Source organism: Medicago sativa, chromosome 6 (assembly GCF_051527215.1).
Source record: "Medicago sativa cultivar Bolivia chromosome 6, Bolivia_mono, whole genome shotgun sequence".
Lineage (NCBI taxonomy): Eukaryota > Viridiplantae > Streptophyta > Magnoliopsida > Fabales > Fabaceae > Medicago > Medicago sativa.
In genome coordinates, this window is record NC_140754.1 from 94,510,704 (window position 1) to 94,525,053 (window position 14,350).

General features: G+C 32.8%; 1 protein-coding gene and 1 long non-coding RNA gene across 2 annotated transcripts; one reads left to right on the forward strand and one right to left on the reverse strand.

Moving 5' to 3' along the window:
* Positions 1-242: 242 nt before the first annotated feature.
* On the reverse strand, positions 243-2,623 carry LOC146918405 (uncharacterized). The gene is made up of 3 exons (XR_015016183.1): positions 1,537-2,623; positions 562-641; positions 243-450 (listed from the first exon to the last, which is right to left on the reverse strand). It is a non-coding gene; the product is annotated as an uncharacterized LOC146918405 (long non-coding RNA).
* Positions 2,624-4,281: 1,658 nt separating this feature from the next.
* Positions 4,282-14,102, forward strand: LOC146918406 (proline-rich receptor-like protein kinase PERK1). The gene is made up of 9 exons (XM_085720052.1): positions 4,282-4,473; positions 7,034-7,493; positions 11,158-11,706; positions 11,967-12,053; positions 12,143-12,213; positions 12,542-12,618; positions 12,779-12,926; positions 13,022-13,216; positions 13,611-14,102. The coding sequence occupies exons 2-9, from the start codon at positions 7,160-7,162 to the stop codon at positions 13,818-13,820; spliced, it is 1,671 nt and encodes a 556-aa protein (XP_085576178.1). The 5' UTR covers positions 4,282-4,473; positions 7,034-7,159; the 3' UTR covers positions 13,821-14,102.
* The last annotated feature ends 248 nt before the right edge of the window (positions 14,103-14,350 follow it).

Below are 14,350 nucleotides of genomic sequence, written 5' to 3' on the forward strand. Positions count from 1 at the left end.
AAAGCGCTAACATAGCCTTATTTTTGTGCTATTTTTAAACAGATATTTCTTAGTGTTTTCCAGAAAGCGCTATCTTAACTATCCTCTCTTTATTAGCGTTTTCAGAAAAGCGCTAATAAAGGCCTGCTATTATAAGTTTTTTTTTTAAATCCTGCATTTGAAAGTTCAAAATTGCAGCAAATTAGCAAATCAATCAAACATCTCATTGCATCCATTGATAAAAAAAATAAACACTAGTAATATGTTAATAAAAAACTTGGTTACAAAATAAATCTCATATATTAACCAATCCTAGAGAAGAACATCTAATTTACAAAACTAAAAAATTTGTACGGCCAATGCACATATAGCAAAAGTAGCCGCAACCAACAAAAAAAACCCAACTGCAAAGGTACTTGTGACAAGCGATCCAACGTATAGTGGTTAAAGCTACCTCTAGTAAATGATTTCCTGTGTCATATGGAAGGAAATTTTAATTATGTATTGTTCGATTTCCAGCACAGAACCATATGCCCAAGATTTTATCTCTCTACCTTAAGAAAAACGACAAGGTGAACTAACCTGATTCACGAGAGGTGAGGATAGTCAACGCAAATGCTCAGTGCAGAATCGGCAGAAAAAAATCAGAAGTACGAGATATTCTACAAGCACAAGTAAACCAACAAAAAAATAAAAACATGAACTCAGTTTAGATTTATCAAAGTTAAGGATAAATAAAAAAATCAGTAAGTTGTGCTTAACTTTTCTTTATAATACACAAAGGAACTACAAATAATGATCATTGATATAACTTCAAATAGTTCCTCTAAAAACAGAATGATCACTTTTGTATGTTTGAATTGGATGTTCGATCTGAACATAATAATGTGAAGTTCAGAAAATTAATAAGAAAAAGCAACACATTATTTAGTAGGGAGAATGTTGACAGTCCAATACCTTATCACACTTTTTATACATCTCACCGGAAAGAGGTGCAAAAAAGGCAAAAGAACAGCCCCAATACACACAAACATGCCTACTCATTATGCTAAAAACATGCCTACTCATTATGCTAAAAAAATGCATAAAAAAATGCATTAATTCTGCAGGAAAACAACATCCTACCTACAACCAAAACAAAGTATTTGTAAATCTCAGCCTGCCAAATCATCGAATTCCACTAGTATGTGAGACCTCCACTATGTTACCCTTGCTTTCAAAATAGACTAAAAGATCATACCCAACAATTCACCTATGATTGGACTGCACTTATGTAAAAATGCCAACCAAAACAATGTTGCAAACTTGCAGAATATTATGCAGAAGATCGGTCTCCTAACAATACACTTGTGTTCGGATTTCACAAATGCACACTACTTCAGTTGGAGTTCACAGACAAATGTACACATACATGCAAACTACTAATCATCTCAGGTCTATGATAGGATAAAAAAGAAATATAAAAAGAAACTAACATTGATTTTTAATAAAAAAGAAACTAACACTCAGTTTGAATAAAAAATAAACTAACAAGGAGAATTTGAATCAAAATCATACAGTTTGTTCATGATAGTAGATTTGCCAACTAGGATGAGGTTCACTTGGCGGCTTTCGACACACTACACAACCTTCGCCAAACTTCTTCGGGTGCATGTGTGGCTACGAAGTTAAATTACGAAGTTGAAGGAATCAAGCTATTTGTTCTCTGCAAACAAAAAATAACACATCAAAAAAGTAGGCTCATGATGATATGGTATGCTAGTTGTGCAAAGGCACTTGCACTTGTTCTCTACCTTTGTATAATGCATAATTACAACCATTGGTGGAATATCAATAATTGGGATTGTGATAAAACAAGTACTTGAAAGCTTCTTTCAAAAAAAAAAAGTACTTGAAAGCTAAATTGTCTTATTTGATTTTTATAATCAAATGCTATGATTGAGCATTATACCCTCCAAAATGCAGCTCTCATTATGGCTAAAACAAGAACTACATTTTATTGCTTTTTATATCCTTAGATTGTAAAGGAAAAAAAATAAAAAGGGATATATTTGATTGATATACAAAATGTGCTGACATAAGTAAGAAAATAAAGGACCACAAATAGTAAAAAGTCCAAACTCAATATCATGAGTGAGACCAAGACACACGCACTAGATAGATAGTTAGGAATATCTTAATGTGTAAAACTAGGAAATGTACAAGACTGAATAAAAGACGGAAAATACTTGTGTGGACCAGGGACCAAACCCAATTTCTTGGTCACAACCAAAGAAATGGGAGAGAAGAGAGAAAAGAGAGAAGAGAAAGAAAATGGAAAAAGTAATAAAAGAAAGAAAAAACTATGTGTTTGTGTGTGTGACCAAACCCAATTGTGTGGTCCTGGTCCACACAAGTCTTTCTCATAAAAGACCTATATAAGCCTTCTAATTAGATTAGTGATTCTTTATTATTTATTCATACCCAGTTGTATTTAACTTCACCAATATTTTATAGCCATAAGCAAATCATAAACAAGAGTTGCTTTAAAAATACACTATCTCTTATATTACACCCTCCTCCTCTACTTCCCTATGAAAAAGGGAAGTGTATCATACGTTTGTTATCTCCAAAGTATAGCGACTTGTGTGTTGGTTTAGTATGAGTTGACCAAGTCTACAATAGAAAGACTAGTAGTGACTTACGTGCTTTAAATTTGATGGACACACAAAATATCTATTTATTATCAAAATTATATGGACCAAATTGATTCAGAATCTAGACAAAGACTTCATCTCCACTTTCCTTTCTAGTCTATTCACCCATCTATGTTGTAGCTCAATGAGCAAAAAAATTAGGTTTCAGTTTTAGACCTAAAAGAAGTGATATGGCAAACCATTTATATACATAGCATATAGGGTTAAATATGTTTTTGGTCCTTATAAATATGTCAATTTTTCGTTTTAGTCCCTCTAAAATTTTCCTTCAACTTATAGTCCCTATAAAATTTTCAATCTTTACTTTTGGTCCCTCTTTTAAAGTAAACTCATATGTAGAATTCATATTTTTTAATAAAATTTTCTAGAAAAATTCAAAATATTACAAGAATCACTCCAAAAATTTTTTAGAATTTTTTAACAAAACATGAATTTAATATGAATTTTTATAGTTTTTACGGTTAAAAATTCATATTTAATTTGTGTTTTGTTAAAAAATTCTAATTTTTTTAGGAAATTTTTTTAGAATATTTTACACATTTCTACACAATTTCATTAAAAAATGCATAAATTAAGTTAGAAATAGGGACCAAAAGTAGTGATTGAAAATTTTATAGGGACTAAAAGTTAAAGGAAAATTTTAGAGGGACTAAAACGAAAAGTTGACATATTTATAGGGATCAAAAACATATTTAACCCTAGCATATAACATTGCTTTTGTAAAATCATTCAAATAAATTAACCAAGTAATTTATGGTCAAGTGATTTTGATCAGACTATACTTATCTCACGATCAAAATCCGAATTATCAGAATCCTCGCCTCATGAGAACCGGAGAGTTAATACTAAAAAAGGAATGATTCAGATGAATTTCTATCATGTAGATTTTATGATCCATCAATATTTTTTTGTTTCCATATTTACCCCTTTTGAATCTATATAACTTAGCTAAGTATCCAAAAACTTGATTTTGAAAAGGGAAAACCAATTTAGAGAATGTTTTTTTTTTTTTTTTTTAAACAAAGAAGTTGCAGCCAAGCACTGCAACCAGATATATTGATAAACCAAAAACAAATACAAAGGAGGGGGGACTAAGCCAAACCCTCAAAAGGACACAAACCTATAGTTAGGCATCCCTAACTTATTTTGAATCAAAAAACCAGAAATGAAGGATGGAGTAGAATCCCAAGAAAACAATCCTTGAATTGTTAAACCATAGTTTGCAAGGGAGTCTGCACACTGATTTAGAGAATGTGATAATAGGAGAACAAAACTATAATTAAACTTACTGTCAGCAAATGGCATTTCTCTAGTATATCTAAGAGAACAATAAAAGTATAGTTCATATTTTTAACCACGCAACCAAAGTCCACTTTAGAAGAACACAAATCCTTTGCTGAGATTGTAAATTATTTTCATTTTTATTTTATGAAAAATTGAAGTATATCATACGTCTGTTATGTACAGATGTTAAACCAACTTATGAGTTGACCAGGTCCAAGTCTACACAAAGATTATTCAGCAGACTAATGACTAAGTGATGAAATTTTTATGGACACAAACAATTGCTATTTTCTATAAAAATCATATGAATCAAATTGAGGATAGAATCTAAACATAGCTTCCACTCTACTTCTTCCCTTTTTTCTCTTCTCACTTATTCTTCAATCCATCAGTGTTCTAGCTCAAACCAAAAGCACCATAGCCATTGGTGATTCTTTTACTGCTGAAACCAGCAACTCTACATGGTTGCTTTCCTAATCGTCGTAGCCTAATCGCACCATAGCCGTTTGCACAGGTAAACAACTAGCCTAATCGCACTCGGACAATTTACATAATATTCTATTGATAATATTACTCCTCACTTACTGTCCTTGTGAGAATAGTTAACGGCTTTGTTATTTTTATGAAAATAGCTTATCAATTATCATTGATTAATTCCTTTGTTATTTTTATGAAAATAGCTTATTGCTTATGCTATAAGCTGCAAAATAGGTTGCTTATCATAAAAAAAATTCACCAAAATCAACTCAAATGTGGGTAGAGGTGTAACGGTTTGGTTTGGCAAAAAAAATATCCGAACCGATGAATCCTTCATCGGTTTGGATTGGTTCGGTTTTCACTGTTTTTCAAAAAAGAAACCGAACCAAATTAATCGGTTTGGTTCGGTTTGGATTGGTTCGGTTGATCAGTTTGTTTAAAAATACAATTAAAAGATATTCATATTCTCACTAAATATTTCATAGAACTTTGTATAATTGTATTTCATATTTTGTTTTTTCATGTTCTCTATTTTTCAAACAACTTTTTATAACTAATAAACTTAGTAAGAACACTAACCAATTGAAGTAAAACAAATCAAAATTAAATCTGTTTAGAATTGACTAATGTTAATCTCTAATATTTTGTTTTTTCATGTTCTCTATTTTTCAAACAACTTTTTATAACTAATAAACTTAGTAAGAACACTAACCAATTGAAGCAAAACAGATCAAACTTAAATCTGTTTAGAATTGACTAATGATATTTTTAAATCTCTAAAACTTATAAATTATTTCTGAAACCAACAAATAAAAGTTATGCGTGCAAATTTGAAAATTTTCTAGGGATGCACTTTTTATGGAGTAGTATATATATTTTATAATTTTATTTCAATTTTTATCGATACACATCACACGCGATCAAAATTTTACGGTGTTCTTTTTAGTTTTATTTCATTTTCTAGTTCTAAGATAATCGCAATGCTTTCCTTTTTGAATGGCTTTTTCTAATATTCACTAAACAATGAGATATAACGTGTATAAATCAATGGGATAGAAAATGAACATGGAAAACAATGAAATATAATGAGTATAAATCAATATGGCATAAACACGATAAAACTAACTAAGAGATGAACGATCTCAGCGGTGACTGGTGGCGATGAACAATGAGTTTGGTGTGGTTGACAGTTATGGTTTCTTTTTTAGTAGAAATGAAAGAGTGTGACTGATGAGATGAGATGAAGATGATGATGAGAGTAAGTGAATGAATTAAAAAGTATTGGGTAATGTTAACCGGTGCCCCTAGGAAACTGGTTAAGGAAACAAATATAGCAATATCACGTTGGAACTTGTGCAGTCAACTCATTAAAAGTATAAAAAGTATTTCTTTTAATTTAAAACTTTCTTTTTTTGGTTTCCTTAACCAGTGCCCCAGGGGCACCGATTAACATTACCCAAAAGTATGGTTATCATCGAAATAAAAAACCATGAACCAAACCAAACTAGACCGGATATCGGATCGGTTTCTAACTGAACCAAACAAGGTCGGATATTTTTTCGGTTTGGTTCGGTTTGGATTTTCGGTTTCGTTGGTTTTGTCCGAACCACTTACACCCCTAAATGTGGGACATAACTTCCTGAGTCACTTACTCAAAATTAGCTTATAGATCATTCATTATAGATGACAAAATCAACAATAAAAACAACAGAAACATAAACAAATGACATGTACATAAGTTGTTTTCAACTTATTTCCACAAGTTCTACATAATAGCTTATAGATTATACAAAGATAATTTGAATTCGTTTTGGCTTGTGTTCTGAAAATAGCTTATTGTTTATGCTATAAGTTGCAAATAGGTTGCTTATCATAAAAAAAATTCACCAAAATCAACTCAAATTTGGGACATAACTTCCCCTGAGTCACACATCCAAAATCAGCTTATAGTGTTTAAAACAAAAACGAAAACAACAAAGCATCGATGACAAAATCAACAACAACAACAATACCAGCAGACACATGCAACAAAGCATCGAAACATCGATTAAAAAAACGAATAGAAGATAATGAAGATGAGATCTAACCAGAAAGAAGAGAAGGCGAATGTTTTCCCCTGAGTCACAGTACCGAAATGAAGAGAGAGAGAGAGAGAGAGAGAGAGAGAGAGAGAGTTCGAAACCACCACCAAAGCGTTTTCACCACCACGTACAATACCGAAATGAAGAGAGATCTAGACCAGATTGTGAGGGAGAAGGTTTTCACCGAAGATGACCGTGAGGGAGATGGAAGATGCGAAGGTTTTCCGTTTTGGGAGAAGGAAGAATGGAGGTCGTGGGTTTTGTGGGAGAAAATAAAAAAATTAACATCCACCTTTTTTTATTGAAAGAAATCCACCTTTTTTTTATTAAGTCCAACCATAGCGTTTTTGGAAAACGCTATCTGTACCCCCATCTAACAATAGCGTTTCCTAAAAAGTGCTATATATACACCCCTCCAACAATAGCGTTTTATAAAAAGTGCTATCTTTGAGAAACGAAATAATAACGTTCACCAAAAAGCGCTATCTAACCTAGTTTTTTACATGTTTTTCTTAGCGCTTTCTAAAAAGTGCTATAACAGGTCTCTGGGTGGCATTTTCAATAGCATTTATCCAGAAGCGCTATTAAACTTGTGCTATTAAAAGCCAAAATTGTGGTAGTGTTTTTATCTTATTTTCTGTAATGTCGAATGCTTCGGCGGGAAGCCCAACAGCTGCACCATATTCATATTCACCACCGTCACCGCCAACAACTCCCGCAACATCACTGCCGCTTTCACCGCCATCACCATCACCAACTGCCACACCATCAACAACGGCAAACCCCAAAGCACCACCTTCATCATCATCAAATATGTCAACCGGAGCTATCGTTGGTATCGCCTTTGGAGCAGTGTTGGTTTTTGTTATGTGGATCATTTGTAGCATATGGTGTTGGAAGAAGTGGAAGAAAAACCGTGATCGAGAAAGCTTTAGTCGGAAGCAACCTCAGGAACCACAACTTCAACGAAGTCAAGGTGAGATATTTTTGTTTCCTAGGGTTCGTCAAGGTATTTAGGTAAAGTTTATATATGGGTGTTAAAGTTTAAATTTTCATTGACAGTTTATACAATAGATTGTTATTTTGGTCAAATAGTGTTTGAATTTTCATAAAAATTCTCATTTTTCTACTCAATATCATGTATTTTTTGATAGATCTGTGTCATAAAAATCAAACTTTAAGGTATTTGCTTGGACATGAATTGTGTCAATGTTCAAGTTCTCAATCTCATAAGATATTATATTTGGCAATGTGCAAAACATGTTTGCTTGTTGTTCTTTGCCATTACATTGGTAAGTATATTGAGGAGTGTAGATACCATTTTTTATGATTCTCATTTTGAAATGGGCAAATATATCCTCCTTATGAAATCAGTGATGCATTTGAGAAGAATTAAATGCATTTATACAACGGTGGCCCTCACCTTGAGGGTGGGTGGGAGAGGCGGCAGTCCAGAATATCATTATTTTAAGGACACCAAAATTATTATTTTTACTTAAAAGTTAGTACTACATAAATATATATCTATATATTTAATTCGGTTTGATTAATTATATTAAGAATATATTATTAGAATACTTTGATTATAAATGAATCTTTTGCAAAAAAATGTAAGAAGAAAACCATTGGAATAATTAAAAAGATACTATTATATTGTTTCGCCTAGGACACCAAAAATTTTAGGACGGACCCTGCATTTATACAATATGACTAATGTGTTTTCATAGAAGAATTAAATCATTGATGTGTTATTAAAGGAGATTTGGTAAAACAAAAAATTGAATTGAGTTATAGAGTAGGTTTTTGCTTTGTAATTGAGACAAAATGGACCAAGCACACAAGTTTTTTTTTTTTTGAGAGGCAAGCACACAAGTTATTTTATGCTCTAATTGAGTATCTTAAGGTAATTAATCGATGTGCTGTTTTGCATGTTATGGTTATGATTCAAACGTCAAGATCAAACATATGTGTTTCTGAAATATTTATAATTTTTATCTCCAAATTTCTCCATTTTTCTATCCTTGCGCAATTGTCAAGAGAATCCAAATTTAATTTTTGGCTGAAGCAATCATTTTCTATACTTCCTTTGCAGCCAATCTTTAGATTAACAATGACCCTTTCTCTTAAGAATGGGAGGATTGAGATAAAAAAAGTATAAAAATCACAACATAAATTTAGGTTTTTAAATTTTTTAAGCAAATTTAATTAAAGATGTGAAAATATTGACATTTAATTTTACTCATCTCCTACTATATTATGTACAATTAGTTAGACTCATCTACTACTATAATCAGATTTTTATTTTTATTTTTTAGTTGAGCAATATTATTGATTTAGAAGTTATGTGTTGAAATTATCCTCATTTGACTTAAAATCTGCAAAGTGTAATCCAAATATTTAACGGTGTTTTTTTTTTATAAAATAAAATATTAGCAAATTACAATAATTTGTCCCTTAATTTAATTTCAGGTAACATTTGTCTCCTTTATTTTTTTAAAAATTTAATCATTTATGTTATGCCAATATTGTTATTCTTTTGTATTAAAGAAATAAATCAAAAACAAAAGAAAAACTCATCGAACTCATAAACAAACACAAACTTTCATCAAATAAATGTAGAAACCCATATTTTATTGGAAAAATCTTTTCCAGCTCATCAACAAAATCTATTTTTCAGAATATCTTAAGTAGAGAAATAAGAAAAATAAAAAAACATAGAGATCGTGAAATTCACGAGGAAGCGGTTTCGTGATATATAGCACCCCTCGAAGTGCTATATATCGTGAGAGACAATTCACGATACGAATGCTTTGATTTCTCACATACCGCAAGTATTTTAGTCTGGATTTTCCTCTTTTTTTTTATTTTATTTCTCACATGCTTTGTTGCAGTGGCGGAGCCAGAAATTTTAGATTGTGGGGGAAATATTCAGATACTATAATACTAAAAATGTTATTTTTTCAAAAAAAAAAAAAATTGAGATTATTTAAGATGAAAGTAAAATAAACATCTTACAATAATATGTAAATACAAGAGAAATAATAATACTTTTACAAAATTACTCTTATTAAATATTAACATATTTACGTTTATATAAATGCCAAGTGCAATAAGCTGGTATGAGCTCGACTTTGCAAGTTATTTGTATGTACTTAACAAGTTGGTCTTGTAGGCCTAAAAGACGTTTTCTATAGTTGTAGCCTGACCTTTTTTAACTAAAAGGGTTCTAAAAAAGTATTGGTCTTCTTTGTTAAACAAAAAGTATGGCCCCTGATCTGATGTAGGCTAGGTTGTAGGCCGGTCTGACCTATTTCCACTCATACTTAAGAATAGTGCAATTATTAGTGTACAATTAGAAAAAGTAATTAAGATTGCATTAAAAATTGAAATGATCATTTAATTTAAAACAAAATTTTATTACACATTTCAGATATGGAGAAGTGAGATGTTCAAGTTCAAAATACGACTCCTACATATATTAGACAATGTCCCTAATAGTTGAGTTAAGCTCACGGAGAATATATATTATGATCAATGGATCAATTTATCAATAATTGAGATATTAAATAATTTGACTAATTTTACTTTGATAATATTTTTTGTTTACTAACTAATGGGGGCATGAAGTAGGCTTAACACCATTACTAGTATTAAAATTAGATTATTTGTGGAGGCACATGCCCACACAAGGGCATATGTAGCTCCGCCACTGCTTTGTTGTCCACTTTTTTTTATTATGTTAACGTAGGTAAACTATAAACTATAAACATTTTTTTTTTGTATTAGTTTAGATTTTATTCGAATTATTTATTTATTATTTTTTTTGTGATGGTCGGGGTTTGAACCCCGAACGTTGCATATATTATGCATCGTCCTTATCAACTGAGCTAAACTCACGAGAACATTTATTTTGCTTTAGATATAAGTAAAGATGTTTGTGAACAACTGACATGCCAACATTGTTAATAATTTGAGAAAATCATATAATTCAGTGTAATTATAAGTGTTGCTGTTGTATTTTTTTTTATAAAATCAAATAAAAACATCCCAAATTCATCTAAAAGAAAAATCTTGCAATGGGTTGGAACAACTTTAATGTTTAGAGTGAATAATATTACTCTATTGCATGGAGATACTAATGCACTTCGCAGTGGATGGAAATGTGCATGCAGACACGTTAGCATTCCAACGCTCAAGTCGGTCTTGATACTGAGGAGTTTGTAAAAAGTGTGGGAAAAGTGAATCATATCTTGGGGGTGAAGCTAACTCACCCTTATATAGGCATGTGTGAGAATAACTACCTCCGAAATATGCGGCGTGTGATTAGGAGGCAGTTAAAGGACACGTGTATGGTGTATGATGCACGGAGGCGTGCTCTAGTGAGGTGATGTGCACTGGTATTGATGTGTTCCTTCGAGTGACGCACCTTAATCTGATAGATACTTGGTCCACGTGTCATAATGGGATTGGCCTTCTTGCCGGTCCAGAGCAACTTTTAATTCAATCTCAGCTAGCGAGTTTTGTTCTGATCTATAAAGAAAATGGTTCCATATTTTGTGTTTTTTTATTATGTTAAAAGATATTGGTATTTAAAATAGTCAATGATAATTATTTAATGCTGATTTTGCGACCATTAACAGTTGATCCTTATGGTGGTTCACCGCAACAATGGCAAGGACTGCAGTCTCCATCCGATCATGTGGTCTCAAAACCACTGCTTCTTGCTCAAATTCCATCAGGACTGCAGTCTCCTTTAGCACCACCATCATCGCTGTCCCATGCTTCAATTCCATCAGCACCTCTGTCTTTCGTAAGCAGCAGCAGTGGTGGCTCCGGATCAAAACATTCAGGTGTCGAACTGCTTCGATCTTCTTCTCGAAGCAAGAGCACGTTTACATATGAGGAGTTGGTGCGCGCAACAGATGGCTTCTCCGATGCTAACCTCCTAGGACAAGGGGGGTTTGGATTTGTGCACAAAGGAATTCTCCCTAATGATAAAGAGGTTGCTGTTAAGCAGCTGAAAGCTGGTAGTGGACAAGGAGAACGTGAATTTCAAGCTGAAGTTGAGATTATTAGCCGTGTTCATCACAGACATCTTGTTTCTCTTGTTGGATACTGCAGCACTGGTTTTCAGAGGCTACTTGCTTATGAATTTGTTCCTAACAATACATTGGAATTCCATTTACATGGTACATTTTTGTTTCTGGTCTTTCTTTGTGTGGCACAATGTTTTTGCTAGAAGCTATGAAACACGGATACAGACACGGAAACCGAACATGATACGGACACTGACATGCCAACACTGTTAATAATTTGAAAAAAATCATATAATTCAGTGTAATTATAAGTGTCGATGTTGGACACAACATATATCCGACACCGAGACACGAGTGTTTGTGCTTCATAGGCTAGAAGTGTTCTTTAATTCTTATGGTTATTTGAACTGCAGGAAAAGCACTACCGATACTTGATTGGTCAGCAAGACAGCTAATTGCTTTAGGGTCTGCGAAAGGACTTGCATATCTTCATGAAGATTGTATGTTCTGTACTTTTGACTATCATTTTTTTAAGCCTCGGCTAGTTTATGTCAAACCCATTGTTTATTGTAAATTTCTCTTTGTTCAGGTCATCCTAAGATCATTCACCGTGATATTAAAGCTGCTAACATCCTTCTTGATTTTAAGTTTGAAGCAAAGGTATGTTCCATTACACGTCTTCCTTATGATAGTGATGATGCACTAGGAGGTAGCCCTGAGGGTGGGCGAGAGGGGCGGTAGTCTAGGGTACCATTTTTTTAGGGACGCCAAAATTATTATTTTTACTTAGTAGAGAACTTTGATTATAAATTAATCTTTTGCAACAAAAAATGCAAGAAGATCAATATTTGAATAATTAAAAGGGCACAATTATATTGTTTCACTCGGGACACCAAAAATTTTAAGACCGGCCCTATGATGCACCGTTTAAAAAGTTCCAAGAAGTTGTGAATTTTAATTTGATTTAGTATCAAATTTCTGTTGAAAGGTTGCAGATTTTGGCCTTGCAAAGATTGCTTCTGACCTCAATACTCATGTTTCTACTCGAGTGATGGGGACTTTCGGGTATGAAACAAATTTATATCCTTCCTCTCAAAATTTGGATATCGCAATGAAATGTAGTTTGTTCATATACGCGTTAACCATATAAATTGTTGTTGAAATTTGTGTCAACATATCATTTCTGATATATCAAGCTCATGAGTTATCAATTGCTGCATTACAGGTATTTGGCTCCAGAATATGCTGCCAGTGGAAAACTTACAGAAAAATCAGATGTTTTCTCTTATGGAGTCGTGCTCCTTGAGTTGTTAACTGGACGACGACCTATTGATAAAGATCAGACTTACATGAATGGTAGTTTGGTTGAGTGGGTAAGTGTTACAATCATATAGAATTTATATATTACTCCCTCTTTCTTCCCATAATAACCGACTCATTTAACTATATCCATCTTTCATCATCACAGGCCAGGCCTTTGCTCATGCGTGCTATAGAAGAAGATAATGTAGATTCTCTGATTGATCCAAGGCTTCAGAATGAATTTGACCCTAATCAGATTCAGATGACTTTCAAACAAAAAAAGATTCAGATGACTCGTATGGTGGCATGCGCTGCAGCTTGCACGCGTCACTCAGCTATGCATCGACCAAAGATGAGTCAGGTAATGTGTAGAATTTGTTTCATCATCACTAGCAAAAAGAAGGGCACTCACGTGCCTGTTTGTCTGTTCTTTTTATTGCGTTAACATTTAAAATTATGAATGGTGTTTTATTTATGAGATTTTGATTTTGATTAAAACTAAAAATATAAATGTTTGTGCTTTCAAATTATAACAAATAAAACTAACAGTGATTAATTTTGGCCTTGCCAAACATTTTTTTATACCTCTCCATTAATGTCAGAATTTAATTCCAATATGTCAGTGTTATTCTATGAATGCAATGCATATATTTTGACATGAATCTTACTTCAATTTTTTAATTTTGAGTTCATAATATACACCTATGTCCTTCTATATTTGAGCATCTTTTGAGACTAAAAATCATATATACTAGGTTGTGCGAGTTCTAGAAGGAGATGTGTCACTAGCAGATCTTAATGCAGGGGTTATACCTGGACACAGCAGTGTCTACAATACTCAACAACACAAAGAAGACATGAGACAGTTGAGGAAAACAGCATTCGGAACTCAAGAGTATACTGGAATCAGCGACTACGGATCATTCAGGGAAAACATCAAGGGAAATGGAAATGAGAACAGTTAAGGATTCAGTGGAAGTTCATGAGGCTTGACTTGACATAGTTGTTTGTTTTATTAGAGGGAAGAAGAGAAGAGAGCAAAGAAGGACAAAACATGCACTTAGAAAATAAAGAAGCAAAAGCAGTTACTTGCGCGCCAAGTTAACTCAAGTGGATTTCATTTGTAATTTCAGTTTGCATTTCATTTTCATTTGGATTGCATGTAGTTAGTTACACATTCACAGCTTCTATATAAGCTGAACATGTAGTTAGTTTGATCATTGAATCAATATAATTCTCTTTCTTCATTCTCTTCGCTCTCAAGAGCTTAAGCTTTTCCATGGTGATTTCCATGGCGGTTTCATTCTCATATGGTATCAGAGCAAGTAAATCTTGCTCTGCTTCCGCACAATAAAGATAAAAACTTTACTCTGTTCATCTTTCTCCTTTATCCTTCTTCTGTGATTGCATCAATTCGCGTTTCATTGCGTTTTGATTACTCTATTTTTATCAGAGTTTTTCTTCTGTGCTTTTCTTTGATCCTGTGATATTTTTC